The sequence below is a fragment of the Cricetulus griseus genome, chromosome 4 (genome assembly GCF_003668045.3).
Source record: "Cricetulus griseus strain 17A/GY chromosome 4, alternate assembly CriGri-PICRH-1.0, whole genome shotgun sequence".
NCBI lineage: Eukaryota > Metazoa > Chordata > Mammalia > Rodentia > Cricetidae > Cricetulus > Cricetulus griseus.
In genome coordinates, this window is record NC_048597.1 from 212,331,982 (window position 1) to 212,359,886 (window position 27,905).

Sequence of the window (27,905 nt, forward strand, 5' to 3'; positions counted from 1 at the left end):
GAAAGAACACATCACTCAGTCATGCACTCCAGTTACTTTGTGCAAATGGGCACAGTAAGTTGACTTCTCCATTAGTAGGGGAAGGTTTCTATTGTGAATAAGAGAGAGAAAATATCCAGAGGCAATTGAGAAAATCCAGAGCAGAGAGAAAGAGGAAGTTTGGGCCATTATATCACAGTGTTATAGATGTAGGGGCTTAAACAGTAAACAAGCATTTCTCACAGTTCTGGACCGAGGGGCCGAAGATTACGAAGCAGCATTCCCCTGGGTTTGTACTTGGCCTTCTTCCCAAGGCCTCACATTGCCCTGGAGTGGGTGGGGAGGATCAAGAGGACTTCCTTTCTTCTATAATAGCTGATCCCATCAGGAAGGACTGTGACCCTAACTAGTAATGCCAACCACTGGCAGTAGGTAGACTTTATATCTGTGACTGAGGGTTCACAGAACTGATGTAACTGATCAGCCTCAGTGATCTAAAACCAAAACTCCCTATCTGTTATCATGCATGCCTTGCTCTCTACTTTTATTTCTTGTTTGTTAGAGACAGGGCATCGAAATATAGCCCAGATTAGCCTCACACTCTGCAGTGAGACTTTCTTTGTACTGCCAGCTCCCAAATAATGACATGGAGACTTTTTATCAACTATGAAAGTTTGGCCTTAGCTTAGGCTTTTTCCCAACCAGTGCTTGTAACTTAAATTAACCCATTTGTATTATTCTACATTCTGCCACATGGCTTGTTACCTTTCCTCCGTTTTGTGCATCTGACTTCCTCTGTGTCTGACTGGTGAATCCCCCATCTCTCAGATTCTTCCCCTGAGTTCCTCTCTCTCCCTGGAAGTCCTGCCTATCGTCTCCTAAATGTGGCCATTCAACTCTTTATTAAACCAATCAGAAGGTGCCTTGGCAGAGACACATCTTCACAGTGTACAAAAAGATTATCCCGCAACAAAAACTCACCATCCTCCTGCCTCAGCCTCCTGAGTGCTGGGACTAAAGGTCCACAGTTTCTTTTATATTTCTTTCAATCTTCTTAGCTGTAAAGAAACACCATGACCACCACAACTCTTATTTAAAAAAAAAAAAAAACATTCAATGGGGTGGCTCTCTTAGAGTTTCAGGGATTCAGTCCATTTTCATCATGACAGGGAGCATGGTGGCGTGCAGGCAGACATGATGCTAGAGCTGACAGTGCTACATCTTGACTGGAAGTAGACTGAAAATCACACAAAGGGAAGCTTGAGCAAAAGAGACCTCAAAGCTTGCTCCCACAGTGACGAACATCCTCCAACAATGGCACACCTCCTAATAGTGCCACTCCCTTTGGGGAACATTTTCTTTCTAACTACCTCACTTTCTTTTTTATTTTTTTTATTTACTTTTTGTTTGTTTTTTTGAGACAGGATTTCTCTGGATAGCCCTGACTGTCTTGGAACTCACTTTGTAGATCAGGCTGGCCTCAAACTCACAAACATCCACCTGTTTCTGCCTCCTGAGTGCTAGGATTAAAGTTGTGCACCATCACCACCTACCCCCTCCTTTCTTTATGTGCCTGAGTGTTTTGCCCGAATGTATGTCTGTATATATTTTCTTTTGGGCCACCAACCAGCTCTCAAATCATGACACAGAGACTTATTATTAGTTTTGAATGCTGGGCCTAGCATAGGCACATTTCTGGCTGGCTCTTTTAACTTAAATCAACTTGTTTCTCTTACCTGCCTTTTGACTTGGGGCTTATTACCTTTCTGACTTCTGTATGACTTACTTTCACTGCTTCTCTATGGCTGGCTGATAGTTGCCTGGTTCCTTGTCCTGGACGTGTTCTTCATTCTCTCCTCCTCCTCTCTTTCTTCTTCCCTCTCGAATCTAGATTTCTCCAGTTTATTCTTTCTGCCTGACAGCCCTGCCTATCCTTTCTCCTGCCTAGATATTGGCCATTCAATTCTTTATTAGACCAATCAGGTGCCTTAGGCAGGCAAGGTGAAACAGCTGTAACACATCTTTACATAATTAAGCACACACCCTACATCATTGAACAAATGCAACATAAACAAAAGTAACACACCTTTACACAGTTAAAGTCATATTCTACACCATAAACGAATGTAACAACTCTTTTCCCAGTTAAAATAATATTCCACAACATATGTCTGTATACCACATTTGTGCCTCTCGTATCCATGGAGGTCAAAAAAACGGTGTGGAATCCCCTGGGACTAGACTTACAGGTGGTTATGAGCTTCCATGTGGATTCTGGGAACCAAACCTGGGTCCTCTGGAAGGGCTCCTAGTGCTCTGAACTGCTGAGTCATTTCTCCAGCACCTTCCTGTAGCTCTTTCTACCTCCTTTGAGATGCTGCAGAATTGATTGCTCCTTCTTCAGGCTCTGTGATTCCTGAACAACTTCATTTGATTTTTTGCCCTGCAGGGACAATGGCCACAATCTGTTATTTCAAAAACTGTCATCTTTTAGTACTTAGTTAATTCAAATATTTAGACTGGAAGTATGTGTGAGAATTAAAACATTTCCTGAGTGTGGGACACTAAGTATTTAGACTTTTAATTTACTTTTGCTGCATAATATCATTTGGGCTGTAACTTTATATCTTAATCAAATAAGACTTCTTTTTCATTGCCTCTAGATTAAACCCAGAGCCGGTCAAGCATGTTACCAATAATCTGTTTCCCATTCCTTCTTTTACTTTTTTTTTTTTTGAGAAAGTATCATTTATTCTGTAACCTAGGCTCTGATTTGAATATAGATCTGTGTGATTCAGAGCCCACAGAAGCCCACAGCTCTTCAATGATATGTCTGAGTTTTTTGAGAGAGTCAAGGGAGTAAAAACCGTATACAAAGGGGCTTGGAAGCTTGGGACACCGTGACTCACATTGCTGTTTCCTCTGGCAGTGGATCATTTGCCCACGTCATTGTTCCAGTCCCCTCAGTCTGCCATAGACTAGCACGTGGAGTGACCCTTTCAGAATGCAAGCCGCATGACGTCATGCACTGTATAGAATACTCTAGCTGAGATGGCACTCTCTGTACTTCACCCCCAACCTCAGGACCCATCCCACCCACCCAGTTTTTAGTTTTATTTTTTGAGACGGGGTTTCACTGCCCTTGCTCTGGCTGTCCTAGAACTCACTCTGCAGACCAGGCTGGCCTTGAACTCACAGGGATTTGCCTGCTTTTACCTCCCAAGCACTGTGATTAAAGGTGTGAGCTACTACTACCCAGCCAAACTCAGTCCCTTAAGCAAGCCATTGCTATTATCTTGGTGCATATCATTTCAATTCTGAAGATTATTTGGCAACCTTTAAAATTTTTTAAAACTATATTTACTTAATGTTGTGTGTGGCGAGCTCGGGGCACAAGCATGCCACATTTTTGTGAGTGTGTGTGTGTGTGTGTGTGTGTGTGTGTGTTCAGATCAGAGCTGAGGGAGTCAGCTCTCTCCTGATTAGTTTATATAACTTACTCTAAAATATGATTGCTATAATGGTATATTATTATATAGTTAGATTCATCACCAGAGCAAATGCTTGCTCATACACCAATTCCTAAAATGTAATTAATCATTAGAATTTCTTCTTTACCACAGCTTCTCCGGTTGAGAAGTTTAAGCTGTGTTTGCATCTGTCTGTTAGCAGAGATGTCAGGGCAGAGAGAAGGATTGGCAGCCCTCAGTAGGCTCTAGACAACTGAGGCTGGTTGGTTCTCATGAGATATGCCACTGTGGAAAAGGCCTGCAAACTATGACCTCAGGGTGCATTTTGATGGAAATGTGATGGTTGAATGTAGGTATCCTCTGCTTCCTTATTCTGTTTGTTTTTGTTTCATTGTGTCAAAGGCCTCTGTGCATCTTGTTGCAGAGTCGGGTTATAGCCGTGCTGGACTGGGAGCTTTCGACCTTCGGCCACCCTTTGTCAGACTTAGCCCATCTGTCGTTGTTTTACTTTTGGCCCAGGACACTGCCCATGATAAACAGAGGTTCTCACATTCAAGAGAACACAGGTACGGAGGAGCAGCTACCTAAACTGCCTTTCATATAACTCTTCTTTCTTACCGTCAGAGCAGAAGGATGTAAGTTTCTTGCAGTTTTATGAGGATTTTGTTCCTTTCAAATGTTTCTAATTCATCCCTCTGGTTTTCTGAACTCAGCATTTCACTTTTCTTTTCTTTTTTGTTGTTGTTGTTTTGTTTTGTTTTTTGTGACAGAGTTTCTCTGTATTGCTTTGGAGGCTGTCCTGGAACTCTATCGACCAGGCTGGTCTCAAACTCACAGAGATCCATCTGCCTCTGCCTCCTGAGTGCTAGGATTAAAGGTGTGCACCACCAACGCCTGGCTACATTTCACTTTTCATAATCTGTGGCAATACACAATTTTTTTGCATCTATTATTTAGGGAATCAATATTTAGAACAGGCTTAATGGTGACTGTCTTTGCATTGCATGCTGTATTGTATCTTCTGTGCTATATTAAAGTTTATGCTGTGTGTTGTTTTTGTAGGAATACCATTGATGGAAGAACTGATTTCAATATATTGCCGTCGCAGGGGAATTAACCCCAATCTTCCTAACTGGAATTTCTTTATGGCCCTTTCTTTTTTTAAATTGGCTGGAATATCACAGGTAATTGTTTTAAGCAAGTGCTTCACCATTTCTTACAGATGTACTGTGAGCAATGTTTTCTGGTTCAAGCCCTTTTGTTTTGGTTCTTAGGCCACTGTGCTCTTGCAAAAGACAAAGAGTCAGATATGAATAGCATATGAATTTAGAATTTACAAAAAGGACTTCAATGGGAAGAAAATTTGAGGTTCACGTGGGTTCTGACTTTTTTGAATGATAAACAAGAAGGACAGCGAGAGAAGACATATGACAAAGTAGGGAGAAGCATGCTGGAGAAAAGACCATTGTGAGCACCTGGTGTAAAAGCAAGCTAAGTTCTGTGTTGAAGACTGAAAAGTCGTCTCCCCTCGTTTAGTCTGGAAACCACCCATAGCATGGGAGCCACTCACCTCTTTCTAGAATGTACTCACAAACACACCCAGAAGTGTGTTACCAGGGCAATTCTAAACCCATTCAACCTGACAATGAAGATGGGCCATCATGTGAGCGAAGGGGGTGTGTTACGTCAGAAGCACAGAAATGAAGACCTGTGAAGAGCCGATTGACATTCAGCCAAACTTGCTCAAAGGAGACAGCTTGACCCAAATTGGGGGTCAAAATGCTATTACACATCTCACTGCCTTCTCCTTGGTTTTGGCCTTTGATTCATTTTGACAGCTCTGAAGGGAAAAGAGTGCTCATTACAGATGGTGTAGCTTACAGGTCGGCTGTTTTGGCAGTGGCTGGGGTTGTTTTCCAGTTTGGTTTGAGTTATCAGTTACACCGCTGCCTAGATTAGAATGTCACAACTACATGATATGAGTGTGACTCTCACTCAGAGGCACATAGATACCTCTGCGTGTAAGTTTACAGCTTCAGTGGTCCAATTGACATCTTCGGCCTCAGTGGGTTTAGTTCCACATACGGATGGCAAACTGGAGAGACTAATTGGATAGTTGAGGGACCATTTTCAATAGATTTTAATTGTCCTATGTTTATTTTCTTGTAGGGAGTCTATAAGAGATACCTCTTGGGAAACAACTCATCTGAGGACAGTTTTCTGACTGCCAATACTGTGCAGCCCCTGGCGGAAACTGGATTACAGCTCTCAAAAAGGTAAGGAAAAGTCTCTGGGGAACGCATTTCACAGCCTTTGTTAGCTAGGTCTCATGTGTTTCCAGAGAACCAGGAGACAGTCTGGGGTCTTCTCTTCACTTAAATAGTTATTGGGTATGGCAAGGCTAAAACTTTAAGAAAATGAAAAATTATATCACTGCCCAAACTAGAGCTTCTGTTGCCAATCGGGATAGTTTTATTTGTTTTGGTCTTGGTTTTTTTGAGACAGGGTTTCTCTGTGTAGCTCTGGCCATCCTGGAACTCACTCTATTGACCAGGCTGGCCTGGAATTCACAGAGATCTGCCTGCCTCTACCTCCCTGACTTCCTGGATTAAAGATATGCACACCATTGTCTGCCCTTAGAATAGTTTTCTAATAAATCACTGTATACCTAAAACTAAATTGACCGAAAATGTAAAGAATATGCCCATATTTATGATAAATGATAAATAATATAAATAATGATAAATTTATGATAAATTCTTTGACAACTTGAATGTATAAACTTTTTAAGTAATTGAATGAACACTTTATATTTGTTACTTACATGTATATGATATTTACATGATATTATTAGATTATTTATTAACTTAGCCATACTACTTTTTCTGTAACCTTTTGCAAGTATCTTTGAAACTATGACTCTATCGAGGCAGCATATCTAAGAGGTCTAACACACATTTCCAGGCACGCTCCTGTCTCTCCTATAATGTATGTCCCCAGGAACACTTCCTAAGCCTCACTTACCTATGAAACAACACTAGGACAGATGTTCTCATGCTCTCTCTCTCCCTCTCTCTCCCTCTCTCTCTCTCTCAGTCATATTTAAAATGCCCTATGGTGGTATCTGAGAAACAAGCATGAAGAATAGTGGTCAGATTTGTGCAACACCTTCCTTGCTCCTTTGTGGTGGTAACAGCTGATGTCACTAAAGCTAGCACTGACTGAGGCCCATGCAAGGCTTGTGTTTTCCCACATAGCTCCTTAAGCATTCAAGCTTAGTGTTCAGAATAAAGCAACTCTACATTTACTCCATACTGCAAAGAAAAAAAAAAAATGTCCATGGGGCTAAGGTTGTACCTCAGCGGTAGAGCAATCGCCTGGCGTTTACAAGACTCTGGGTCTGCTCCCTTGAGCTGAGGATAGCTAACAAAGCAGAATTTGGCACCAATAAGCCCAAGCCTCTCAGATATGGTAGCTCCTCCTAAGGATATTTTTGATTAGCTGGGGAGACTTTGCCTTGTTTTTGTTGTTGTTTTGTTTTGTTTTTGTTTTTGTTTTGGCACTGCCTTGTTTTAAGAAATACATAATAATAATAATGACTTTGGACATCTTTGTAATCTCTTTTTTTTTTTTTTTTTGCCAAGAACTTTCAGTACTGCACTGCCACAGGCTGATCCTAAAAACCAGTTGTTTGCCCAGACCAGGAGAGGCCAGGAAGTTCTCACTAAAGTGAAGCAGTTCATGAGGCAGCACGTCTTACCTGCAGAAAAGGTGGAGTATTGAAGGACACCAGTGACGCCTATCTGGAGGTGGCATCTCTGTCTTCTCCCACATCCCTTAGGCCCGAGCCTTATAGACATTTAGCGCTAAAATATGCCCGGGGCGTGCACATACATCTATGGGAGTGAAATGAGGCCAGAGGGAACAGGCACCAAGGACCCGAAGATATGAAGTAAAACGTTACATCTGGGTGCCTTTTGTTATTTTAAATGTGGATGCTGCGAGAGTTTGAGAACTGCAGTCTCCCCCGATAGACTTGGCCACGATCTTTGGCCTGTCATTTCAAGCCACATAAATGCTACCCTTTCTTCTCCCGTAAGCTGTTGCTGTAAGGGTTGCATTGAAGTCCATGGGTTGCAGTGAGGCAACATCCATTGAGTAAAGTATTGGGCATCTTACGACAGCCTGGACACCCAGGGGACAGCTGAAAATAAGAAGACAGACAGAGTTTATGCCCCTACAGAGGGAGAGGTGATAAAGAGAGAAGAAATGCTGTGAAGAAAAGAGAGAAGGGAAATTCACTTTTGACAGGATGTGAGAAACGTGGGTGCGTGTTTGTGGGGAGAGTGAAAGGGCTTGGTTCCACTCCATGCCTCTGTGGGTTGGTGACCTGGTCCTGGTTAGTTTGTGTGGCCTCGGTTTTTTTTTTTTTTTTTCTTTTTCAATATGAATAGGTCTGCTTAGAAGTACAGCTAATCTCATTGTAACTACCTGTGATTCTGAGGGTCTAGAGCTGGACTGGCAGTCAAATGGGAAACTCCAAAGAACAAGATTCCCCTAGCAGTGTTGAGAAGTAAGATGTGTTTATAGGGACATTAGTGTTATGAGTTATAGGAATCTATAACTGTATTGGTATTGTATTGGCAAATCTCTGGAGATGAACATTTAGCATCAAATGGGTTATCATTTCTTCAAAAATACTGAAGTATTAATTCGAAAATTGTCACCTCGCACATCCAGTGACATTGAATAGTTTGTGTCCTAGCTAGTGTTTATCCAATTTTGAGTTTTAAAATTATAATTTTGTGTATCAAAAAGGGGAAAACAACCCTTTTAATTCAAGGTGGTAGTCTGAATTCAGTATTCCCCTTCTTCAAATATGCTTGGCTGATGAGGAGAGCAAGGGGAAGAGAAAAATCAAGGTGTTTGACGACTTACCAGTTTCTAGAGCTGATCTCTCAACCACACACAGCAGTGCTATTTGTCTCAAATGTAAGGCTAGAGCACTACTTGAAAACAACAGCAAACACTGTATGTTTCATGAAAGCCAGGACTTCAACAGGAAGGTGAATGGGCTGGAGCAGCACCTGCTATTGTTCAGCTTGTTGTTTATTTGTGGGATTTGGATGGAGATCCCAGCTCACCTATCAGTCCATCTAATCCTACGTGATCACACTAAAACAAAGCCTATCTTACACGTGCCCGTGCCTGCAACCAGCTCATGATCCTAAGGACAAGCCAAAATGGGCAGAGGGAAGCAAAGGGGTTTTCTCTCACCTGTGTGAGCAGGTGTTCCAGGGACACCATAGCCGGGACGGGAGGGGACAGAGTAAAGTTGCAGTGCCTCTGAACTTAGTGCCACTCAGCTGCTAAAATATGTGTAAAGAACTCACAGTAAAAGTAGCAACAAATAAAATCCAGACAGACTGTAAAAAGAGAGGTTCGCCCAAGCTTGTGTGATAAACAAAGCCACTTTGTGTTGGCAGAGATCTCAAAGCTGTGTTCCCGTATCTGATAATGTGCGCTATTTCTTCATTCAAACACTTGTACCAGCATGTTTTATCCTGTAGGGTGAACTGAATGGGGCTAAGCCCCAAGTATAGGATATCCACATCTGGAATGAATTGTAGAAAAGTAAATAGCTTTTCTCAAAATAAAAGAAAGAAAACATTAAATTCCATTCAATGTTATTACAACTGAATTGCCAAACCAAAATGGTTGTATCTGAAAAATAGATTGCACCATAAACTATAACAGCCTTCTATCATCATGTTTCTTCAGCTACTAAAATTCTTGATGACTTTTTTTGTATTTTTATGTATTTTCCAAAATGAGAAAAAATAAGGTTGGCAGGGCGATTTCTGTGACCTTTAGGAACTCCTTGGATAGCCTAAAATGAACACATAACCCATACCTGTGAAATGTGCCAAGTCAGTTCTTCCTCTAGAAAATCCAGGAGGAATACTAAAACCCACATGCATGACAGCAACATGCAACACAGGGTAAGGAGCACACATGGGTCATGGTGATAATGTTGCCAGAGTTTGAGGGAGCCCCTTCATGGTCCCCAGAAGACATGGTTAAATGGAGGGCCCCTTGTGGGGTTCATAGTCTCATTATTAAAAGATGTGAGAATGGGCTCAAATGGAAGCTTAGGGAAGTTTTATTAGACTTGAAAAGGAAAACACCCCAGGGCAGTCAAGTTATAGATCTCAGCAGCTGCTCAGAGAGAAGAAAAGCCACGCCATGACACTCAAGACAGCAAGAAGTCAGCCACATGGCAGGGAGAAAGGCTGTAGAATGGAGTAAGGAAACACCAAGCACCAGAAAAGGCGTGCTTACATGTGGGCCAGCACCTGAAGGGAAGGAACAGGGGAAGTTGTCTCAGAAAGATGGGCAAATCCAGATGAACCTCAAAATGGCTCGCTCAGCTCATGGGGATTTGGGCTAAGGGCAGTTAATTCTGGGAAGGAAAAATATAGTAGTTCATTAAAGAGTAATTAATTACTCCTATCTTTTCAGCATGGTTTAAGATGAAGCCGCCCTCCTGGGGCATGTAAACACAGGCGTAATTTGATTTCTCAGAACTCTGTATCATAAATAGCTAGTCAGAACGAGGACATCACAAACATGTTTCATAACAGATTTGTTACCAAACACAATAGCATTGACTTCTTATGACAACCCTAGGAATAAAAATAATATGCAACCCCAAACAGGAAACCTTCTGATTTAACCAACTTCCTGACAGACAAGTGACAAGTGCTCTCCATCCTGGAGCCTTTGAAAGTGCAGGCCTCTACCTCATACAGAACTGCACTCCAGACTAGCCCTGCTTCCCCAAGAGGACCATGGGAGTCTATGGTGGAAAGCAGTGCATTTTAGAAGAATAGTCTACAAAACTTGATGATACACATGAAAAGTTTTGACAATACCCATGGCCTTTAACCCTGTAATTCTCTTAGCCAAAATGTAAGGAAAGCAGTGATACCCAGATGCTGTAAGTAGTTGTAAACACATCTTTAGAATACCAGGTAATCATCGTTCAGTGTTTTCATTGCACTGTTTTGGTTGTACAAATCAGAGGTTACTGTTTAGCCTGAATAGTGTTACTTTGATTTACCCATGTTGTTATTCCTTTTCATTCATTCATTCTTGCAACTCAGATGTGTTATAATATGTGCTGTGAGGGGGACCTTGGTGGATCCCATTGAGAGCAAAAAAACCGCCATGCAGTCAGAATTTACAGGGGAAGTTTTTTTGAGGGAAGGGAAGAGAGTGGAGGAAGGAAAGGGAGAAAGGGGAGAGAGAAGAGAGAAAGAGAAAGACAAATAGAGAGACAGAGACAGAGACAGAGACCTGCCTGCCTCCTCAGAGGAACTGGGGAAAGAGAGAGAAAGGAAGTAGGTGGGGCTCAGCTCTCTCTCTCTCTCTCTCTCTCTCTCTCTCTCTCTCTCTCTCTCTCTCTCTCTCTCTCTGGTTTTTTGAGATAGGTTTCTCTGTGTAGCTTTGGAGCCTATCCTGGCACTCACTCCTGGCACTCACTCTGTAAACCAGGCTGGCCTCGAACTCACAGAGAGCCACCTGCCTCTGCCTCTGCCTCCCAAGTGCTGGGATTAAAGGCGTGCGATACAAACGCCCAGCCAACAGGAGCTCAGCTCTTGAAAGGGACCTTTTGCAACTGGGCACAGAGCCAGGGTACTGCTTGCCATGTGTGCAGGGGTGACCCACTCTGCCAGGTCACCAAGGGCGAGGCCAAGGTGTTCCTAGATGCTAATAAGATGTTTCTTCTGAAGCCAGGTGCCTTTACTAGAGTCTGCTGGGGCTTTTGCTGCTGCTGTTGTTTGTTTGTTTGTTAGGGAATAAGTAGTACCTTCCCTATTGATGAAACTTTTATCCTAATTCCTTGAAATTTGGTGTTATATTTTGAGATAGGGTCTCTCTAATTATTTCAGTCTGACCTCAAACTCATGATCCTCCTGCCTCAACTTCTAGAGTGCTGGAGTTATAAGTTTGTGCTACCACCACCTCCAACCAAAAAAACAGTTGGTTTGGGATATGAATTCTAGGTTGTTAACTACTTTCTATGGGTAGTTGAAGATATTCACACGTTAATTTCTTTTTAATGTTATTATGTTTGTTTGTTTGTGGATATACACATATAGAAGTCAGGTCCTAGGGATTGAACCCTGGTCATCAGACTTGGCTGCAAGCACCTATGCTCTCAGGCATCTCACTGTCCCCTCCCATTGATTTATAACTTCATTGTAGCCATGGAAATCAGCACTCAACCTACGTGAATTCATCATATCCTTTTTTTCACTCATGTTTTTCTTCTCTTGAGTGTCTGTGCTGAGTAATCCCTTTAGATCTTCCTCGAAATGTTTTTCTAAGTGTTTTTAGACACTTTTCAGCTTCTCATAGACCGGTATTATCTAACTTTGGAGAACGTGAGAAATGTCGGGAAAGCTCTTGAACAGAAATTACCAAAGTAATTTAGAACCTGCATACCTGTTCCATCCATCCAGGGTCCCCAGGGGCTTCTGGTCCCACCAATCTTTGAGAAACCTTTGTAACATTTTTAAGCTTGGTTGCTAAAGGTTTTTGTTTCTTTGGTTGCAGTTCAAGTTTTCTTTGTCAGTTTTACTAGCCCATTGTTATACTTGCAATTCCTTCCTTTGTTCTTAGAATCTACTGACCACAAATATTTTGTGCCATGTTGTTTTAAGGAAGCAAGCGTGATTGTTTTTGCTGACCTGCTGCTTTTGCTGATTCTTGCCTGGGATGGCTGGTTTCCCAGAATGATCAATGATTTTTCAGGGTAGACTATGGGGTGAAATATTTTTCTAAGGAGTTACATGAGCTTTTGTACAAAGCTCGTCTGTCCATATAGGGGACCAGTTTTGTTTCTGTCAGGTGCTTGCAACTGCTGTTGCCAGAACATTGTAGACTTATTTTGGGCTTGAGGTTTGGGAACTGCACAGGTCTGGCATCTGCATCCCATGCTTGGGTGAAGGCAGGTTTCAGGTCACGACATTTCTTTTTTCTATTTCGCTGCAAACTGAGAGTTGTGTGTGGGGCTTTGTCCCCATGCTCTAGCTCCAAGGGTACAGATTTTTTTTTGTTTCTCTGTTCTGTTTGTGCCTTCCTTAGGTTTTACTTCTCAACCCTCCCAGCTTTGGTGGAATGAAATATCCCACACTCTCTTTGCTGCTTCCAGTCCCTGGCTTTATCCCCTGTGCCTGGATGGTGTGGCCCATTGAGAGCCAGGGCCTATGTCAGCCTCCACAGCCCAGAGGGCAAGCTTAGCACCCATCCTGTCGCAAATCTGAAGGGTGAAGCTGTTTGTTATTTTCTTTCCAGAACAACTGTGCATTACTTAATAGATCTTTAATTGGTAACGTTTCACCCAGCCTTTTTAGTTGAAGAGTTTCTATGCCCACTGGTGTACCATGTCGCTGGAAGCAGAACACTTAAATCTTGGCCATATTATTACTGTCTAATATTGAGGCAGCATAATTTTTTGAGGAGCAAACATTTAGAATTTGTGTTACTCTGCATCTAGTATTAAAAAGAAACATTGCTAACCAGGATGTGACACAAGGCATCTGATGCAGATTACGAGATCTGGCCCAGCCTGGGCTACATAGCATGACTCTGTCTCGGAAAACTACACACACACACACACACACACACACACACACACACACACACACACACACACACATAACATTGTTGATTTTGTATTAAGTTGCCTTAATCATTTTCCCTTCACTGTCTTAAGGAAGTAGCAGAATACTATGCTGCAGGTGGACACTCAGTGGAGAAGTGGGGACACCCCCTAGTGATTGAAACACTAAAGGTAAGAGAGACAAGAAAGCACTCGCTATCAGGAAACACAAGTGTTTGGGAGACCTAGGTCGTTGTTGTAGTGTAGGTAAAGGACAACTACAATGACAATAACTTTTTTCCTTTTCTTTAAGGTTTTGATATGTTGCTCAGGCTGGTCTCAGCTTGTGGCAGTCCTCCTGCCTCTGCCTGCCCAGTGCCTGGATGAGAGGCATGATAGCATCTCATCCTCCAGGGATGACTTTTTTTCTTGGCAGTGGTGGGGTGGTTCTGAGACAGGATATCTCTGTGTAGACCTAGATGTCCTGGAACAGGAATAACTCCCTTAAAATAATGGTTTTTAAAATCTTGGTTGGCGATGGTGGCTCACACCTGTAATCCCAGCACTTGGGAGGGAGGTTGAGGCTGAAGGTGAAGGATTGCTGCAAATTAGAGGCCAGCCTGGGCCACACAGTGAGCCAGAGCTACAGTATAATCCCATTTTAGATAGAAAGGAAGGGGTGGGGAGGAAGAGAAGAAAGACAGAAGCAAGGAAGGAAGGAAGAGAGGGAGGGAGGGAGGGAGAGGACCTTCTATCAGCGTTTGACTACCTAGGATCCCGAACGTGTTTCTGATGAGGATAGTTTTTCCCGTTGCTCCCTGGTGTCCCTCACTGACGTGAAATGAAACCAGAGCAGGACAGTGGGATGTGGAGGCTGGGCTGTAACTTAGTGGGAGAGCTCTCCTCACGTGCCCGCAAGGCCCCGGGGTTTGTCCAGCAAGGAGCAGGGACAAATTTGACCAGTGTGCTGTCAAGTCACACTTCATGTTTTCAGATCTTAGCCGCAACACACATAAGGAGCTGCAGCACATAACACATTCAGCAGAATTGCACTCAAATGTGTGTGTGGGTGGCTGTGATCATCCCAACTGAATGAGAAGCACCAAAATATGCAAATTTAGTCTTAGAGCCAAATCTAAGGAGTCCTGGAAAGCAAGACATTTCCTTAATTATTAAAAAAACTACTGACTTAATGAGTTAGTAACACAGTATAGAACGCAATGAAATAGCTCCATAAATGATTTTAAATTAAAAAAAAAACATTAACACTAATATTTGTTTAGAATAAGCTACTTTGTTTGGCACCTTTTGATCATTTATCCATCCCATTGACAGGACTTGGCCAAAGCAGAGGGCCTGTGGAACTTGTTCTTGCCAGCTGTGAGCGGTCTCAGCCAGCTGGACTATGCCCTGATTGCCGAAGAGACCGGAAAGTGTTTTTTTGCTCCAGATGTTTTTAACTGCCAAGCACCAGGTTACTACAAACAATTTTCTCTGATAGTTTGAACAGTGTTTAAAATCTCTTTATTATAAGGAAATTTTCCTATACGAAGTCATTCGTTTACAGATTTTGGCGTAATTTTACGACTACTACTCTGAATGCAGTATAAAAGTGGATTTGAGGTTCTCAGTGGGCTGTCCTTCTAATCAGCATCACTACATTAAGAGTGCCAGTAGACAGAAGTAGCCACTGGTTATATAAACACCCCACTTCCTGACTGGGGTTGGGTATTTCTATGGCTAGTTGGATAGAATAGGAATTCCAGAGCTCTTTGTTACTCGCCAATCTCTCCATTATGCAAAGCTTTTTCCCCTCAAAAGGCTGGCTTTGTTTCTGTCAGGGGCTTGCAGCCATCATTGTGCCAGCACACTGCAAACTTAATTGACAGGATATCCTATAGTGCCGGTGCTCAAGGGTCCTTAGTACTGCTTTTTATTGTGTGGCCTGGTGCTAAGGCTCTCCCCAAAGTGTCAGTGCCAGGTTGAGCAGACAGAAGGGCTATGCAAGTGTAGTGGATTTGTGAGAGAAGAGTCTAGATCTAGCAAAGTGGCACCATGCTAGACTTTGACATACTTACCTGTAAGAGTCAAGGTACTTCTTAGACTTCTGGTAACAATGCTTATCCCTGGCATGGTTTCCCTTCTGTCTATACCAGTTTATCAAATCACTGTTGTCCTACATTGTAATCCTGTCAAGAGGATATTGTAAGAAAAACATGTTCTCGCTGTCTGAAGAATTTATCCCAAATCTACGATGCTGTTATGACACACTACACATGCTGTGCAATTTTTATAGAAAAGGAAATGAACTGCTAATCCTGAAGTCCAAAGCTTTTCTTCCTATTCTTCTTAATAATACATAATTTATATAGTAGCCCAGTGTGTAGCATACATAGTTGCACACATGGATTTTTAGGTAGACGGACAAATATTCCTCTGTATTGGTGAAACACAGGTTTCATGAGGTTAACAAAAGGCAAGATTTGATGCAGGGCAGCACAAAAGAAGCGGGGACAGGAGCTTTGATGCTTCAGGGCTGTGACCCCGAAAGCCAGTTGAAGCAAATATTTAAGCACAAAAATCTTTTTTTTTTTTTTTTTTGCCAAGTTACAGTTACAGTTTTCACCAATCGGGATTTAGAGATTAGGGGCTTCCTTGAGTGTTCCATCATTGTCAGTCAATCTACAATGCAAGCCTTTCAGTCTGACCAATCAGATTCATTTGTTCCTTCTGTTGTTAGGAACAGCCATAATGTATCTAGAGAACTAAAGATGCATAATTACTATTTCTGTGGTTTAAAGAAGAGGTAGGTCAGGTATTGGAAGGTTCCCAGCTCTCCTAGGGCTTGGGAACCTGAACTTTGTTTCACCCTTCAAGTAAAATGGAGTCTGAGTTAAAATGGCAGAACTAAGGCCAAGATGCTTTTTTGCCTGTTCTCAACATTATTTTTAGAGTGTTAGCCATATTCTATTAAGCAACTTTGTGTCACAGTAATAAGTCATACATAATGTGCCAAGTTAGGCTGCGGACGCTTGCTTGCAGCTCTGCTGTGGTCATTCTATTTCATTTGTGGAGTCATTTGTCACCAGATACTCAAGGAGGGTTTCCTAAGATTGAAATTTCACGAGTCTGTTTGCTGTTCTGTTTAAATAATACCACAAGATTGTTGAAAATTTTAAATTAGTTTTTGACCAAGAAATGACTAAGCAGCTCTCTCAAGCAGAAAGACAAGGAAAATCAAAAAAGCCAAGAGTCTCTCTTTAGTGGCAGAGCTGTTGCAAAGGCCTGGGACACCGTGTGCTGAGGCATTTTCCAGGCCGACAAACGGAGTAGTGACTGATTACATTCTTTGGGAGGATTCTGAGGTCTGAATGACTGATTTCTACCTAGGCTTTCCAAAATCCGCAGTTACCAAAGCTTAGAAAATGTATGTAGCCTCCAGTTTGCCTTTCTGTTTTCTCCCTGCTGAAATAGGTATTCTTAGTTTCCAAACCTGTCACTAAAATAATTCAGGGTTTCTGAGCTGGCTTTTTATAGGCCTTTCTCTAAACCACAGATAAAAAAAAAATTGATCAGTTTCTCAGAGTAAAAGTGATAATTTTAGATTCTTTCCTTCTCTTTGAAGTAAGCTCTCATGTAGCCCATGCTGTCCTTATACTTATGTAGTCAAGGATGACCTTGAACTTCTGATCCTTCTGCCTCCACCCCTACCCCTACAAACAAGTGCTAGGATTATAGATGTATGCCATTGCTCCTAGCTTAATTTTGAAAAGTTTTAATTCTTTGTTTTGTCTGAGCCATAACAAGTTACACCAGATTTCAAACAAGCAAACAAAGCAAACAGTTCATTCTGTTAATTATAACCGAGGACTTTTCTCCCTCACTCATTAGGTTTGTGTTGATCTGCTAAGGATTCCGGGCCTCTTGATTCAGTATTAGTATCTGAACAGAGTGCAAAGGTATATTTGTTAAGGATGGTTTTAAGATTTAAAGACATTTTGTATTTATGTGTGTACATACATGTATGTGTGCAAGCCTCCTAAAGAGGGTGTAGCATCCCCTGGACCTGGAGTTACAAGCTGTTGTGAGCTGCTTGGAGTGTGTGGTGGGCACTGAAGCAGGCCCTCTGCAAGAGCAGGAGGTGCCCTTAACCCTGAGCAATTTCTCTAGCACTTACAAATATCTCTTGATTTGAATCAGAACTGTCAGTTTTCATCAGCATTTGACCAACCATCCTCCAAGTCACAGGAAGTGACACTGAAAATCTTCCTTAAAATCTCAAGAGGATTCAAGCAGACTCTTAAGAAAAGTTTGCAGTAATGGAAATTGGAGAAAAGCATCTAGAACATGGTGCTCATAATGCAGAGTGTGCTTTGTCAGCTGCAGAAGGTAGAGTGTGTGGTGTACTGGACAGCACCCCTCGTGACTGGAGTGGATGGATCCCTGAGGGTTTCTGTTTCCTTACAGAGCAGGGATTCTGTCTTTCACAGAGGAATGGGGTGCACAAATTAACATCTATCTTAGACCTTAAAGTCTTAGACATGCAGTTTCAGCTTTAACAAGGCAGAAGTGGGAGTTTGATGGCAGCCAGGGTTACGCAAAGAAAACCTGTCTCAGAAACAAACTGAGTAAACAGCAGAAACAAGCTAGGTAAAGGAGAATTGCTGTAGCTCAGAGCAAGGAGGTGTCTCAGAGTAAGTTCTTATAGAGAACGTAGCCCATGAGCAGTCCTTACCCACAACCAGCAGACCCTCACAGAGGCCTGGCCCAAGCCAAATTGTGTGCCTGAGCAACAGCATGGGCACGTGGGAGCTGAAGGCTCTCCAGGAACATGGAAGTCACTCCTGACATAGCATTCAAGTATAGCAGGCAGGTTTTCAACCAGGAATAGCTACCTCAGTCCTAGTTGAGTTAGACCTCCTTAAAGCCATGGAATGAACTGGGTCAGCATCCAAGCTGCAGAAAAAGTTAAAGAAATAATGAACTGAATGCCATGTGCTTGTAGTGACACAGCATGGCATCATTACACATTAAATTTAGTGTACATCTTAGAATATTTGCATCAACAAACATTTCACTTAAAAAGATATAGTCTGAGCCAGGTGGTAGTGGCACACACCTTTAATCCCAGCACTCGGGAGGCAGAGGCAGGCAGGTGGATCTCTGTGAGTTCGAGGCCAGCCTGGTCTACAGGGCAAGTTCTAGGACAGCCAGGGTTACGTAGAGAAGCCCTGTCTTGAAAAACAATAAAAAAGAAAAGAAGAAAAGGTATAGTCTGTATTATCTTCATAAATGTGGGTTTAGTGCTGATAGCTTTAAATGTCAAACAACTTTCTTCTCACATGTAGACACAGGCAACATGGAGGTGCTGCACCTGTACGGCAGCGAGCAACAGAAGAAGCAGTGGCTGGAGCCTCTCCTTCGTGGCGATATCACCTCTGCATTCTGTATGACAGGTAGGAGCAAGTCACAGCCCTGTCTCCTGTCCCCTTCACCCTGGGGTTATCATGGGTGGATGGTTTGAAGCAGTGTGGTGTGTAGCCAACTTTGCCCACAGCCAGAAATGTGTTCATCCTGGGCCTGGTTTGAAATGCTGTCATCTTTAAATGTCCAGGCTAAATACCCCTGTCTTTTGGTCGTCAGCAGTGGGTGATGTCTTTTAAATTGTGTTGTTTCTATAACTGCTGCTCATTGATATTCATCCTTGTGATATTTACATGACTATAAACTACTCAAATATTCCATAATCCTAGAAAACCAGAACTTAAACCAACGGAAATATTGCTGAAACCACTGGGTAGAGGAGAAAGCCAGGCACACGTGATGGCAATGGTGTTGGTACATTTGTACACTGGAAATAGTAATTTTAAAATTCCTTTAAAAATCACATCTTACCTTGAGTTTAGAATTAAGTTCGATTTGATTGGGTCATAATGTAAAGTTCATATTGACCTTTCACTTACGATCAGATTTTACTTATTTATTTATTTTGGTTTTGGTTTCTCAAGACAGGGTTTCTCTGCCTGTCCTGGAACTCACTCTGTAGACCAGGTTGGCTCAAACTCAGAGATCCACCTGCCTCTTCCTCCTGAGTGCTGGGATTAAAGGAGTGAGCCACTACTGCCCGGCTAGATTTTATTATTTTTATATAATATACAAATGTTATATACCCACATATATAATTTTATATAATAACAAAAGTTCTTTCTACTTAAGTCATCAAGAGGTATTCATCGAACACCTACAGAATGGTGTGATGACATAAGGTTTACAAAGCACCAACCTAAGGTCACAAAATAAACTTGCCATCCCCTTTCTCTGAAAACAGCTTCTGGAGCTTTAAAAAGAATCCATGAGGGGCTGGAGAGATGGCTCAGAGGTTAAGAGCACTGGCTGTTCTTCCAGAGGTCCTGAGTTCAATACCCAGCAACCACATGGTGGCTCACAACCATCGATAATGTGATCTGGTGCCCTCTTTTGGCCTGCAGGCAAAACATTGTATACATAATAAATATATAAATCTTAAAAAAAAAAGGAAGGAAGGAAGGAAAGAAGGAAGGAAGGAAGGAAGGAAGGAAGGAAGGAAGGAAGGAAAAAAAGAGTCCATGAAGTATCCCAAACAGCTGGGGACATGGCTCAGTCTTTAAAGTGTTTACCACAAAAGTCTAGTCTGTAGACCTGAGTTCCATTCCTAGAATCCACATAAAAAGCCTTATGTTATGACACACAATTGTAATCACAGCACTGGGGATAGTTACAGGAAGATACATGAAGCTCACTGGCCAGCCAAGCTAGCCAGTCACCCAGTACTACGCTAATACCAGGCCAATGAGAGACTCTGTCTTGAAAGAAAGAAAGAAAGAAAGAAAGAAAGAAAGAAAGAAAGAAGGAAGGAAGGAAGGAAGGAAGGAAGGAAGGAAGGAAGGAAGGAAGGAAGGAAGGAAAGAAAAAAAGCCAGAGGTTGAATGACAACTGAAGTTATCTGGTCTTCATATACACACATGTTCCAGCATGTGGGCACACAAAATAAAAATAAGAACAATATAGGAACAAGGTAAAAGCTCATCGGTTCCTACATGCCATGCAGTAAACAGTATTTAAGGATATTTACTGGTGTTGCACAGAAAGCCTTCTGGAGACCTAAGTGATGAGAAGATCTGAATGTCACACGGTGTAGCCTGGATGACACATCCCCAGTTGCACTTACAAGGTGCAGGTAGAAAAGTAGTTAGTGACAGTAGAGAAATCCAGCCTGCCAACAGTTAAAGCAGATTTCCATTGTGGAAATTCAAAGGCAGTGACTGGGAAAATGTTGAGTGAGTTGCATCCTGACTCAGACATCAGCAAAGGCTCCAAGGACACATTGTCAGTACTAATCCTACTCTGCATTCCTCTGCTTTCCAATTCATATTTGTCAAATGCTTACTGTGTGTATGTTAGTATGTTAGGAGAGGCCCAAGGAGAAAAGGGCAAGATGGGAAGACTTAACAAATAAAATGAAAAACCAGTGTGCCTCTGTCTGGAAGAGCCTGCCCTTTCTTGTCTGCTCGCTAATCAACCCGTTGTTCTTTTACAGAGCCCAATGTCTCATCAAGTGATGCCACAAACATTGAATGTAGCATCGAGCGAGATGGAGATGGCTACATAGTTAATGGCAAGAAGTGGTGGAGCAGCGGTGAGTGTTCTCCGTGGTTCCATTACCCCATTGCTAGAGCAATGCCTTGACTCCCAGCCACTGCATCATGATCACAGCTTTAAATGCAGCCTCTGAAACATTATCAGACTTAGAAATAGTACCAAGAAAAAGGTAATTTGAGAACTTGTGGAGTCTGTGGGGAAGGTCAGTGGTGGCAGAACACAGGCCTAGTATGTGTTTGGGGTTCAGTGTTAAGTGTCAGCAACAACAGTAAATGTGATATCTATTTTATTGGCTAAAATATGCATATTTCAATGACAGTTAATATCTTTTATATTGTGTATAGTATATCCTTTATATATAGGATAGTATATTTGCTCATCAGTTCTCAGTAATAGGCCAACATACATGGGGAAGTTCTTTTTTTTTTTTGGTTTTTCAAGATAGGGTTTCTCTATGTAGCTTTGGAGCCTATCCTGGCACTCACTCTGGAGACCAGGCTGGCCTCGAAATCACAGAGATCCTCCTGCCTCTGCCTCCCGAGTGCTGGGATTAAAGGTGTGCACCACCAATGCTGGGCTTTTTTTGTTTGTTTGTTTTTTGTTTTTTCGGGGGAAGTTATAAAATTAGTCTCCAGATAACTGTGATTTTTAAGGTGTGCTTCCAGAATATGCATAATGAATCCAGCATGTATTTGGATAATTTTTCTTGGTGACATCATCAAAGCAAATTGCATGTATAGGCACTTACCAGACTCTGTGAACAGCTCAGAAAAGTTTATGGGGTTTTTTTGGCCTTTTTTTCTTAAAGGTTGGGATAATTATCATTTTATATCTTATAAAAAATAGAGTAAGCTTTGTTGTGATTATTTAAGATTTGGAATTTTACAGACAAAATATTATTAAAATTTAGATAATCACAAATAATTATAATTCTCTCAACATATGTTTCTTTATTAATTAGTTTTAGATCACCTGATTCGCAGCATGCTGTTTTTTTTTTTTTTTTTTAAACTTTTTATTTTGAAGTTGCTGTCTCTGCACAGGAAGTTACAAATTTAGTACAGGACGGCCCTAGGGGCTCCTTACCCGGTGACTTATCACATAGGATGCTCCTGGGGGCTCCTTACCCGGTGACTTATCACATAGGATGCTCCTGGGGGCTCCTTACCCGGTGACTTATCACATAGGATGGTCCTGGGGCTCATTAGCCAATGCTTTATATTTCATAATTATAGTTGCTATCAAAATCAGGAGTTGAGATTCACATGTGGCACATGTAGACTTGAGTAGCCATCACTGCAGTCGAGATGCAAATCCCCCCCCCCATCACAAAGGGTTCCTCTTTCTAGCACTATGCTTTCTCCCTTTTGTCATGCTGTTTCCCTGTCATTAACTTTAATTTCCTCATTTTTCCCGCTTATCGTTTACTCTCTGGCATCTATCTTCCTCATACCCCCCACCCTTTGCTCCTTCTTTGTAATACATTGCAACAACAGTCTAGTATTTGACATTTGAGTCTCAGTGTAACACAAATATTTTATTTGAGGAAGAAACATCACGTGTGTGTGTGTGTGTGTGTGTGTGTGTGTGTGTGTGTGTGTGTCCCCAAGCAAAAAGCAGAGAGCAGTTTTAAATTTAAATGGTAAAAGAACTGGTTGGCTCTGTAGGACCCTCAGAATCAAAAGGAATTTCCTCCACGTTCTGTCTCTGTCTTCTCCAGGATCCATATTTCTTGGCCACTTTCATGATATAGTTTTTGAAAGAGGCACCCATGAAGACATACAGGACAGGGTTGAGGCAGCTATGGAATAGCGCAATGCTCTCTGTGACTTGGATGGCAACATCTATGCGTTTGCTCATGTCGCAGTTGGTGATCAGCAAGTAGATGGCATCTATGGCTTGGCAGAACTTGACAATGTTATAAGGCAGCTGAGTGACAATGAAAACTATAACCACTGTGAGCAGAACCTTGAGGGGACGGGACTTTTTAATGTTGGGCGTCTTGATGAGTGTCCTTGCAGTGATGGCATAGCACACCCCCATGATAAGAAAGGGAACCACAAAGCCGATGCAGATTTCCAGCATCTGAATGGATGCTTTCAGGGACGTTCCTAAGTGGTGGGGAAAGATGGGAGTGCACCTGGCATTGTGATTGACAGTATAAAAAACCAGCTGGGGTATGCTCAGCAAGATAGCAGCCACCCACACACAGCAACATATGATCCAGCAGGGTCTCCCGGCTCCTGACTGGCTGGGGGCCTTAGTGATTGCCCAATATCTGTCAATGCTGATACAAGCCAGAAACTGCATCCCAGAGACAAAGTTTACCGTGTACAGGGCCGAAGTTATTTTGCACATCATTTTCCCTAGAATCCACCCATGAACTGCATTAACTGCCCAGAAAGGCAACGTGACCAGAAGCAACAAGTCTGCCACAGCCAGATTCAGGATGTACACATCCGTCTTGGTCCTCTGTTTTTTGTAATAGGTGTAAATTGCCACAACTACGGAATTCCCTGCCAGTCCAATGACAAAGGCTATTGTGAAGAAGGCAGGGAGGAAGACTTTTGCAAACTGCCTGACCTCTTCTTTTATGCAGATTGCTTCATACTGGCTGTAGTCATACGTGTCATTCATCTCGTTGTCCTCATAGTAGTATTCCATTGACTGGTTCTGCTCCAGAGCCATGGCACCAAGCTGGATGGCGGGAAGAACACAAAACACTCACTTCAGCATTGCTTAAAAGGAAGCAGCTTTGCCCAACAGATGACTTGTGTTTTCTCTAGAGAATAGCATGAGGATCCACATGTGAGCCTGGATCTCACTCTGAAAATTTTATTGGGAGCCAACATTGAGTCAGTTCCCCATCCTTTGTTCTTACAAGTGTGAGCAGGAACTGGCATTTGTCCATGGCCAAGAGACAATATCCCGAGGGATTCCCTTAGTTACTAAATCCTAGATAAAGTTGAAGACTTTTAAGTAAATATGAGTTTTGTTTTGTGGGGTTTTTTTTTTATGTGTTTGTGTGTGTAGTCTGCATGCATGTGGGTGGGTGTGAGGGCACATTTGTGTGCATGTTTCTACAGGTTGGAGTTGACATTAGGAGTCATTAGATTATTCTCTACCTTATTTCTTGAGGTGAAGTCTTGGTTGTACCTGGAGTTCACCAGTAGCTATTCTGACTAGCCAGCTTGGCCTACACATCCTTTCTCTACCTTTTGAGTATTGGAGCTGTACATAGGCTGCAGCACCCACCCCTCATAGAGTAAGTCTTATGGAGTATATCTACAATAAATTAAAATAAGGTTTTTTACTTGAAAAGGGAATGTTTTAATTTTTTTGTTCTAGTGTTACTATCATTTTAATTTAGATAAATTAGCTAGGCATTTGTATAGAGCATTACTGTTAACTTTTCTACAGGAAAGCCTCATGTAGTCAGCCTGCCTCACAAGTCTGTTACTACTTGTGTTCCCTGGTCCCTCTAAGCTGAAAACTAGCACTGTCCTGGACTTCTCGATTACCTAGATCCCCTAGTTTCCAGTTAGTCTGGAATTTCGTTCATTCTTACATCCTTGCTTTATTTTGATGTGTTTTGGTTTTCTGAGACAGAATCTTACTCTGTAGCCCAAGCTAGCAATCCTCCTACCTCAGCCTCTCCAGTATGGGGATTATAGGTGTGAGCTACCACACCTGGTTTGCAAGTTCAGATTTTACCTTGCAAATGGCTCTAGAATTTCCTGTCCTTGTGCCGTCTACCCACTGTGGCCTTCCTGTTTGCACGTGCTCTCTCTCTCTCTCTCCCTCTCTCTCTCTCTCTCTCTCTCTCTCTCTCTCTCTCTCTCTCTCTCTCTCTCTCTCTCTCCCCTCCCTCCCCCCCCCACTACACAGTCTTTTCAGCTGGAATATGACTGCTGTTCATCCTTCTCAGCAACTTCTTGTGAAAACCATCCTTACTGCTGGTTGGTATTGTACCTCTGACTTGCCAATCTACTGCTGCCTCAATTATCTCTGTAGCAGGAAGCACTTCACATCCGGAGAAAGAAGCAACACAGGGTCCTTAGAGTGGTACTCAAGCCTCCCTCCTGCCCACCTCCCATCCCCACCCCACCCCCGCACAGAAGACAGTAATTACTGAGTCGCCCGCTGTTGGCCGACTCTCTGTGCATCTCTGTCTTTCTCACCTGCCCTTTACTCAGCACTATGTTCTGCTCTCCCTTAAGAATAAGTTAGTTTGGGTTTTCCTCCCCACAAGATTCACCCTTGATCAAGGCAATGACTCCATCCTGTGGAGAAAATGTATCTCTAAGTTCTCAGAAGTGCGAGCAGTTTGATTTCTGGTTGTGACTGAAGCTTTTATTAGCATAACCAGGTACACTCCAGCTGTTCATTAAATATTTGTCAGAATCTGGAGTTTTTGCCAACACATATAAAGCTATTATTGGAGACTGGATGGAGGATATGTTAGGGGTCTCCTGTCTCAAACTCAGGAGTCACACACTGGCTAATACACTGTGGTGTACTGAGAACAGCTTACACTAAAATCACAAACATTAATATGAATATTACAATGACTTTCAATGTTCTTATTACCTTTTCTTGTTTAGCTTCTCTATCTTGGTTGGCCATTTTTGTCCTTCAAAGAATCTCAGGTCTTACAGACTCAATCACGAAAATAGCATTTTCAAAACAGTACAGAAAAGAACATAAAGTTTCTAAAGAGGTCCTTAACAAGCTAATTCTTCTTTGAATGAATAACATGAAGGTGCTCCCTTAGGGAAGGTGCTCCCCAGCGAGGGATTTTCTTTATTATGCAGAAAGGAAGCAGTGGCAATCTGCAGTGACTGCTTTGTCATTAAGGTGTTGCAAAAGCTGAACTGGAAGCCTCCTGTAGCCTCCGTAGTTTCTGCATTAATTATTAACACTATATGATTTTGTTCTTTCCTCTCTGTTATCACAGAAGTCTTGAACTTGATGATAAAGAGCAATAGAGTCAAATAAAATAAATATAAGGACGAGTATTTGAAAGTATGACTTTCCAACAGAATAAGAAAATCAAAACAGGAATAGAGATTATTTGCAGAAATATATAGGAAATATATAGGAAAAGCTTCTGCAAATATACAGGAAAGGCTTTTAAGTCCTTTTAAAATATTTTCAAGACAAAAATATTTATTTTGTCTTGAAAGAGCAGAAAGAAATGATCTGGTAAACCCTACTGGCTCCCTGACAAATCAGCAATGGTATTGAAAATAATATTTTCTTCTTGATACATTCATATTTTCACTTGCAGGTTAAAGTATAGTGATATTCTTAAATAGTTTTTTTTTTTTTTTTGGCACATATAAATGTTTAAACTCTCCCCCATCCCACACTAAGATAAAAGTGCAAAATCTTTAGGCTTAAAAAAAATGAAAAACGCATATTCAGATCAGAAGGAGGAAAAAAAAAAAAAGAAGGAACCAACCTGTTTCATCTGGGAGAGAGGCACAGTCTTGAGTGAGGAGGAGACCAAAGGACCTCTGACTCAGGCGACTCTTGTTTTCGCTTTTTACACCCCGCCTTTGTCTTGGATCCAAGAGAGCTTTCCTGAAATGTAACCTCCGGGGCACTTGATTAAGTGCTCTGTAAAACCTTCCTGTGGAATCCATCCAAATTCTTAAACGTCTGGACACAGATGGAAGGAGTTCCAGTTTGGCTCCCAATCTGCAGGATTGTCAGTTTCCACTCAGCCGAGGAGAAGAAGAAAGTGCCTGTGGCTCACCAACTCCTGCTCAGCCAGGACGGGACACTGAGAGCACCCAGCAGCCACAGGCCCTGCTGGGGGAAGCCACAGGAATACTTAAGAAAGTTACTTTGTCCAAGAGAGGAAACTAAAATGATTTTAACCCAGGAAGTTATCCTTTTGAAAACCGAATTATGTAAAATGAAGCTCCAAGGCAATCATCGGGCAGGTACAGCAGAACTTACTGTTTCCATACAGCACCATTTCACTTCAGTGAAATACATACAGCACTTTACTTCAGTAGAGTCCTGTCTCAGTAAAGAATTTTCTCTCTGGGTTCCAAAAGTGGTTTCCCCTTGTTTTTCTTAGAACCTTGTCATCAAGGGCTAAATACAAACCTTCAAAAATCCTCTGTGTGGAGAGGCTGTTTTCCAGGCTGCCAAACAAATGCACATGAGAGAAGGAAACAATTAAAGTAGAATTGTCTGCCTACCCTATTTGAACTCAACTCACCTCACGTTTGTATAATATTGCCTCATTTTCTCAGGCAGAGCTAGCCCAAGTGCCCACCTGCAGGATTTATTTTAGACCCAAGCCCTTTTTTTTCCCTCTCAGTGATTGTTACAGCCTCCGTGTTGATTCATGCAAAAAGAGACTCATTTGTATCTGCCTTCGTCTGTACTCCTATTTCCCCCGTGAGAGGTGAGAGTCTCCTGCCTAGCCACCTCTCTTTGAGGAAGCATCATTTGCATGCAGCTCAACCAGCTTACCACTAGATGTGTGCCATTTACCACTTCCCATGGTGCACCCATTCAACCGTGGCCAGTTTCAAGAACCAATGAGAAGTTACTAACAGAGGCACACAATCTGTGCTTCTGAGCGGGCGCTAGCCCCGTTTGTCCGCCCTGTTAATGCCCGTGGGTATTTTGCCTGCCTGTGTGCCTGTGCATCATATTCCTGCAGCCAGATCTGCTGGAACCGGAGTTACAACTGTGAGCTGCCATGTGGGTGCTGGGAAGTGAAACCAGGGCCTCTAGAAGAGCAGCCGTTGTTCCCAAACGTGTGAGCCAACCTCGGCCCTAAGCCAGTACAGTTTTACTAGGGAGATACAAGCACGTCCATGAGTAGGTAAAGACAGTGTAGGCTTGGGGATGTAGCTCAGCTGGGAAGCGCAGGCCTAGCATGGCAGAAAGCCCTGGCTTTAATTCTGAGCCCCAAGTAAGCAAGGTATCCTGACCCATAGCTGTAATCCTACCTTCTGAGCTTGAGGCCACTGGCCTGGGCTATATGAGGCCTCGTCTAAAAAGGGGGGCGGGAGGGGACGAGGATAGGAGAAAAATGTATGACATGTACACACATATGCACAGTGGACTTCAGTTCTGCCATGAAGACCAAAAGTGTATCATTTTTAGGGAGCTGGATATCA

General features: G+C 42.4%; 2 protein-coding genes across 2 annotated transcripts in view; one reads left to right on the forward strand and one right to left on the reverse strand.

The window, feature by feature from the left end:
* Nucleotides 1-27,905, forward strand: part of Acad11 (acyl-CoA dehydrogenase family member 11) — a 69,985-nt gene that overhangs the window by 13,798 nt on the left and 28,282 nt on the right. Inside the window, exons 6-13 of the mRNA XM_027414346.2 lie at nt 3,874-4,015; nt 4,512-4,633; nt 5,619-5,725; nt 7,094-7,220; nt 13,234-13,311; nt 14,455-14,593; nt 18,468-18,575; nt 20,696-20,794. Coding sequence (XP_027270147.1) covers nt 3,874-4,015; nt 4,512-4,633; nt 5,619-5,725; nt 7,094-7,220; nt 13,234-13,311; nt 14,455-14,593; nt 18,468-18,575; nt 20,696-20,794 — 922 coding nt within the window. The remainder of the gene's footprint in view (nt 1-3,873; nt 4,016-4,511; nt 4,634-5,618; nt 5,726-7,093; nt 7,221-13,233; nt 13,312-14,454; nt 14,594-18,467; nt 18,576-20,695; nt 20,795-27,905) is intronic.
* Nucleotides 21,746-26,592, reverse strand: Ackr4 (atypical chemokine receptor 4). The gene is made up of 2 exons (XM_027414351.2): nt 26,222-26,592; nt 21,746-23,454 (listed from the first exon to the last, which is right to left on the reverse strand). Exons 1-2 carry the CDS (start codon nt 26,228-26,230, stop codon nt 22,393-22,395), a joined length of 1,071 nt encoding a protein of 356 aa, XP_027270152.1. The 5' UTR covers nt 26,231-26,592; the 3' UTR covers nt 21,746-22,392.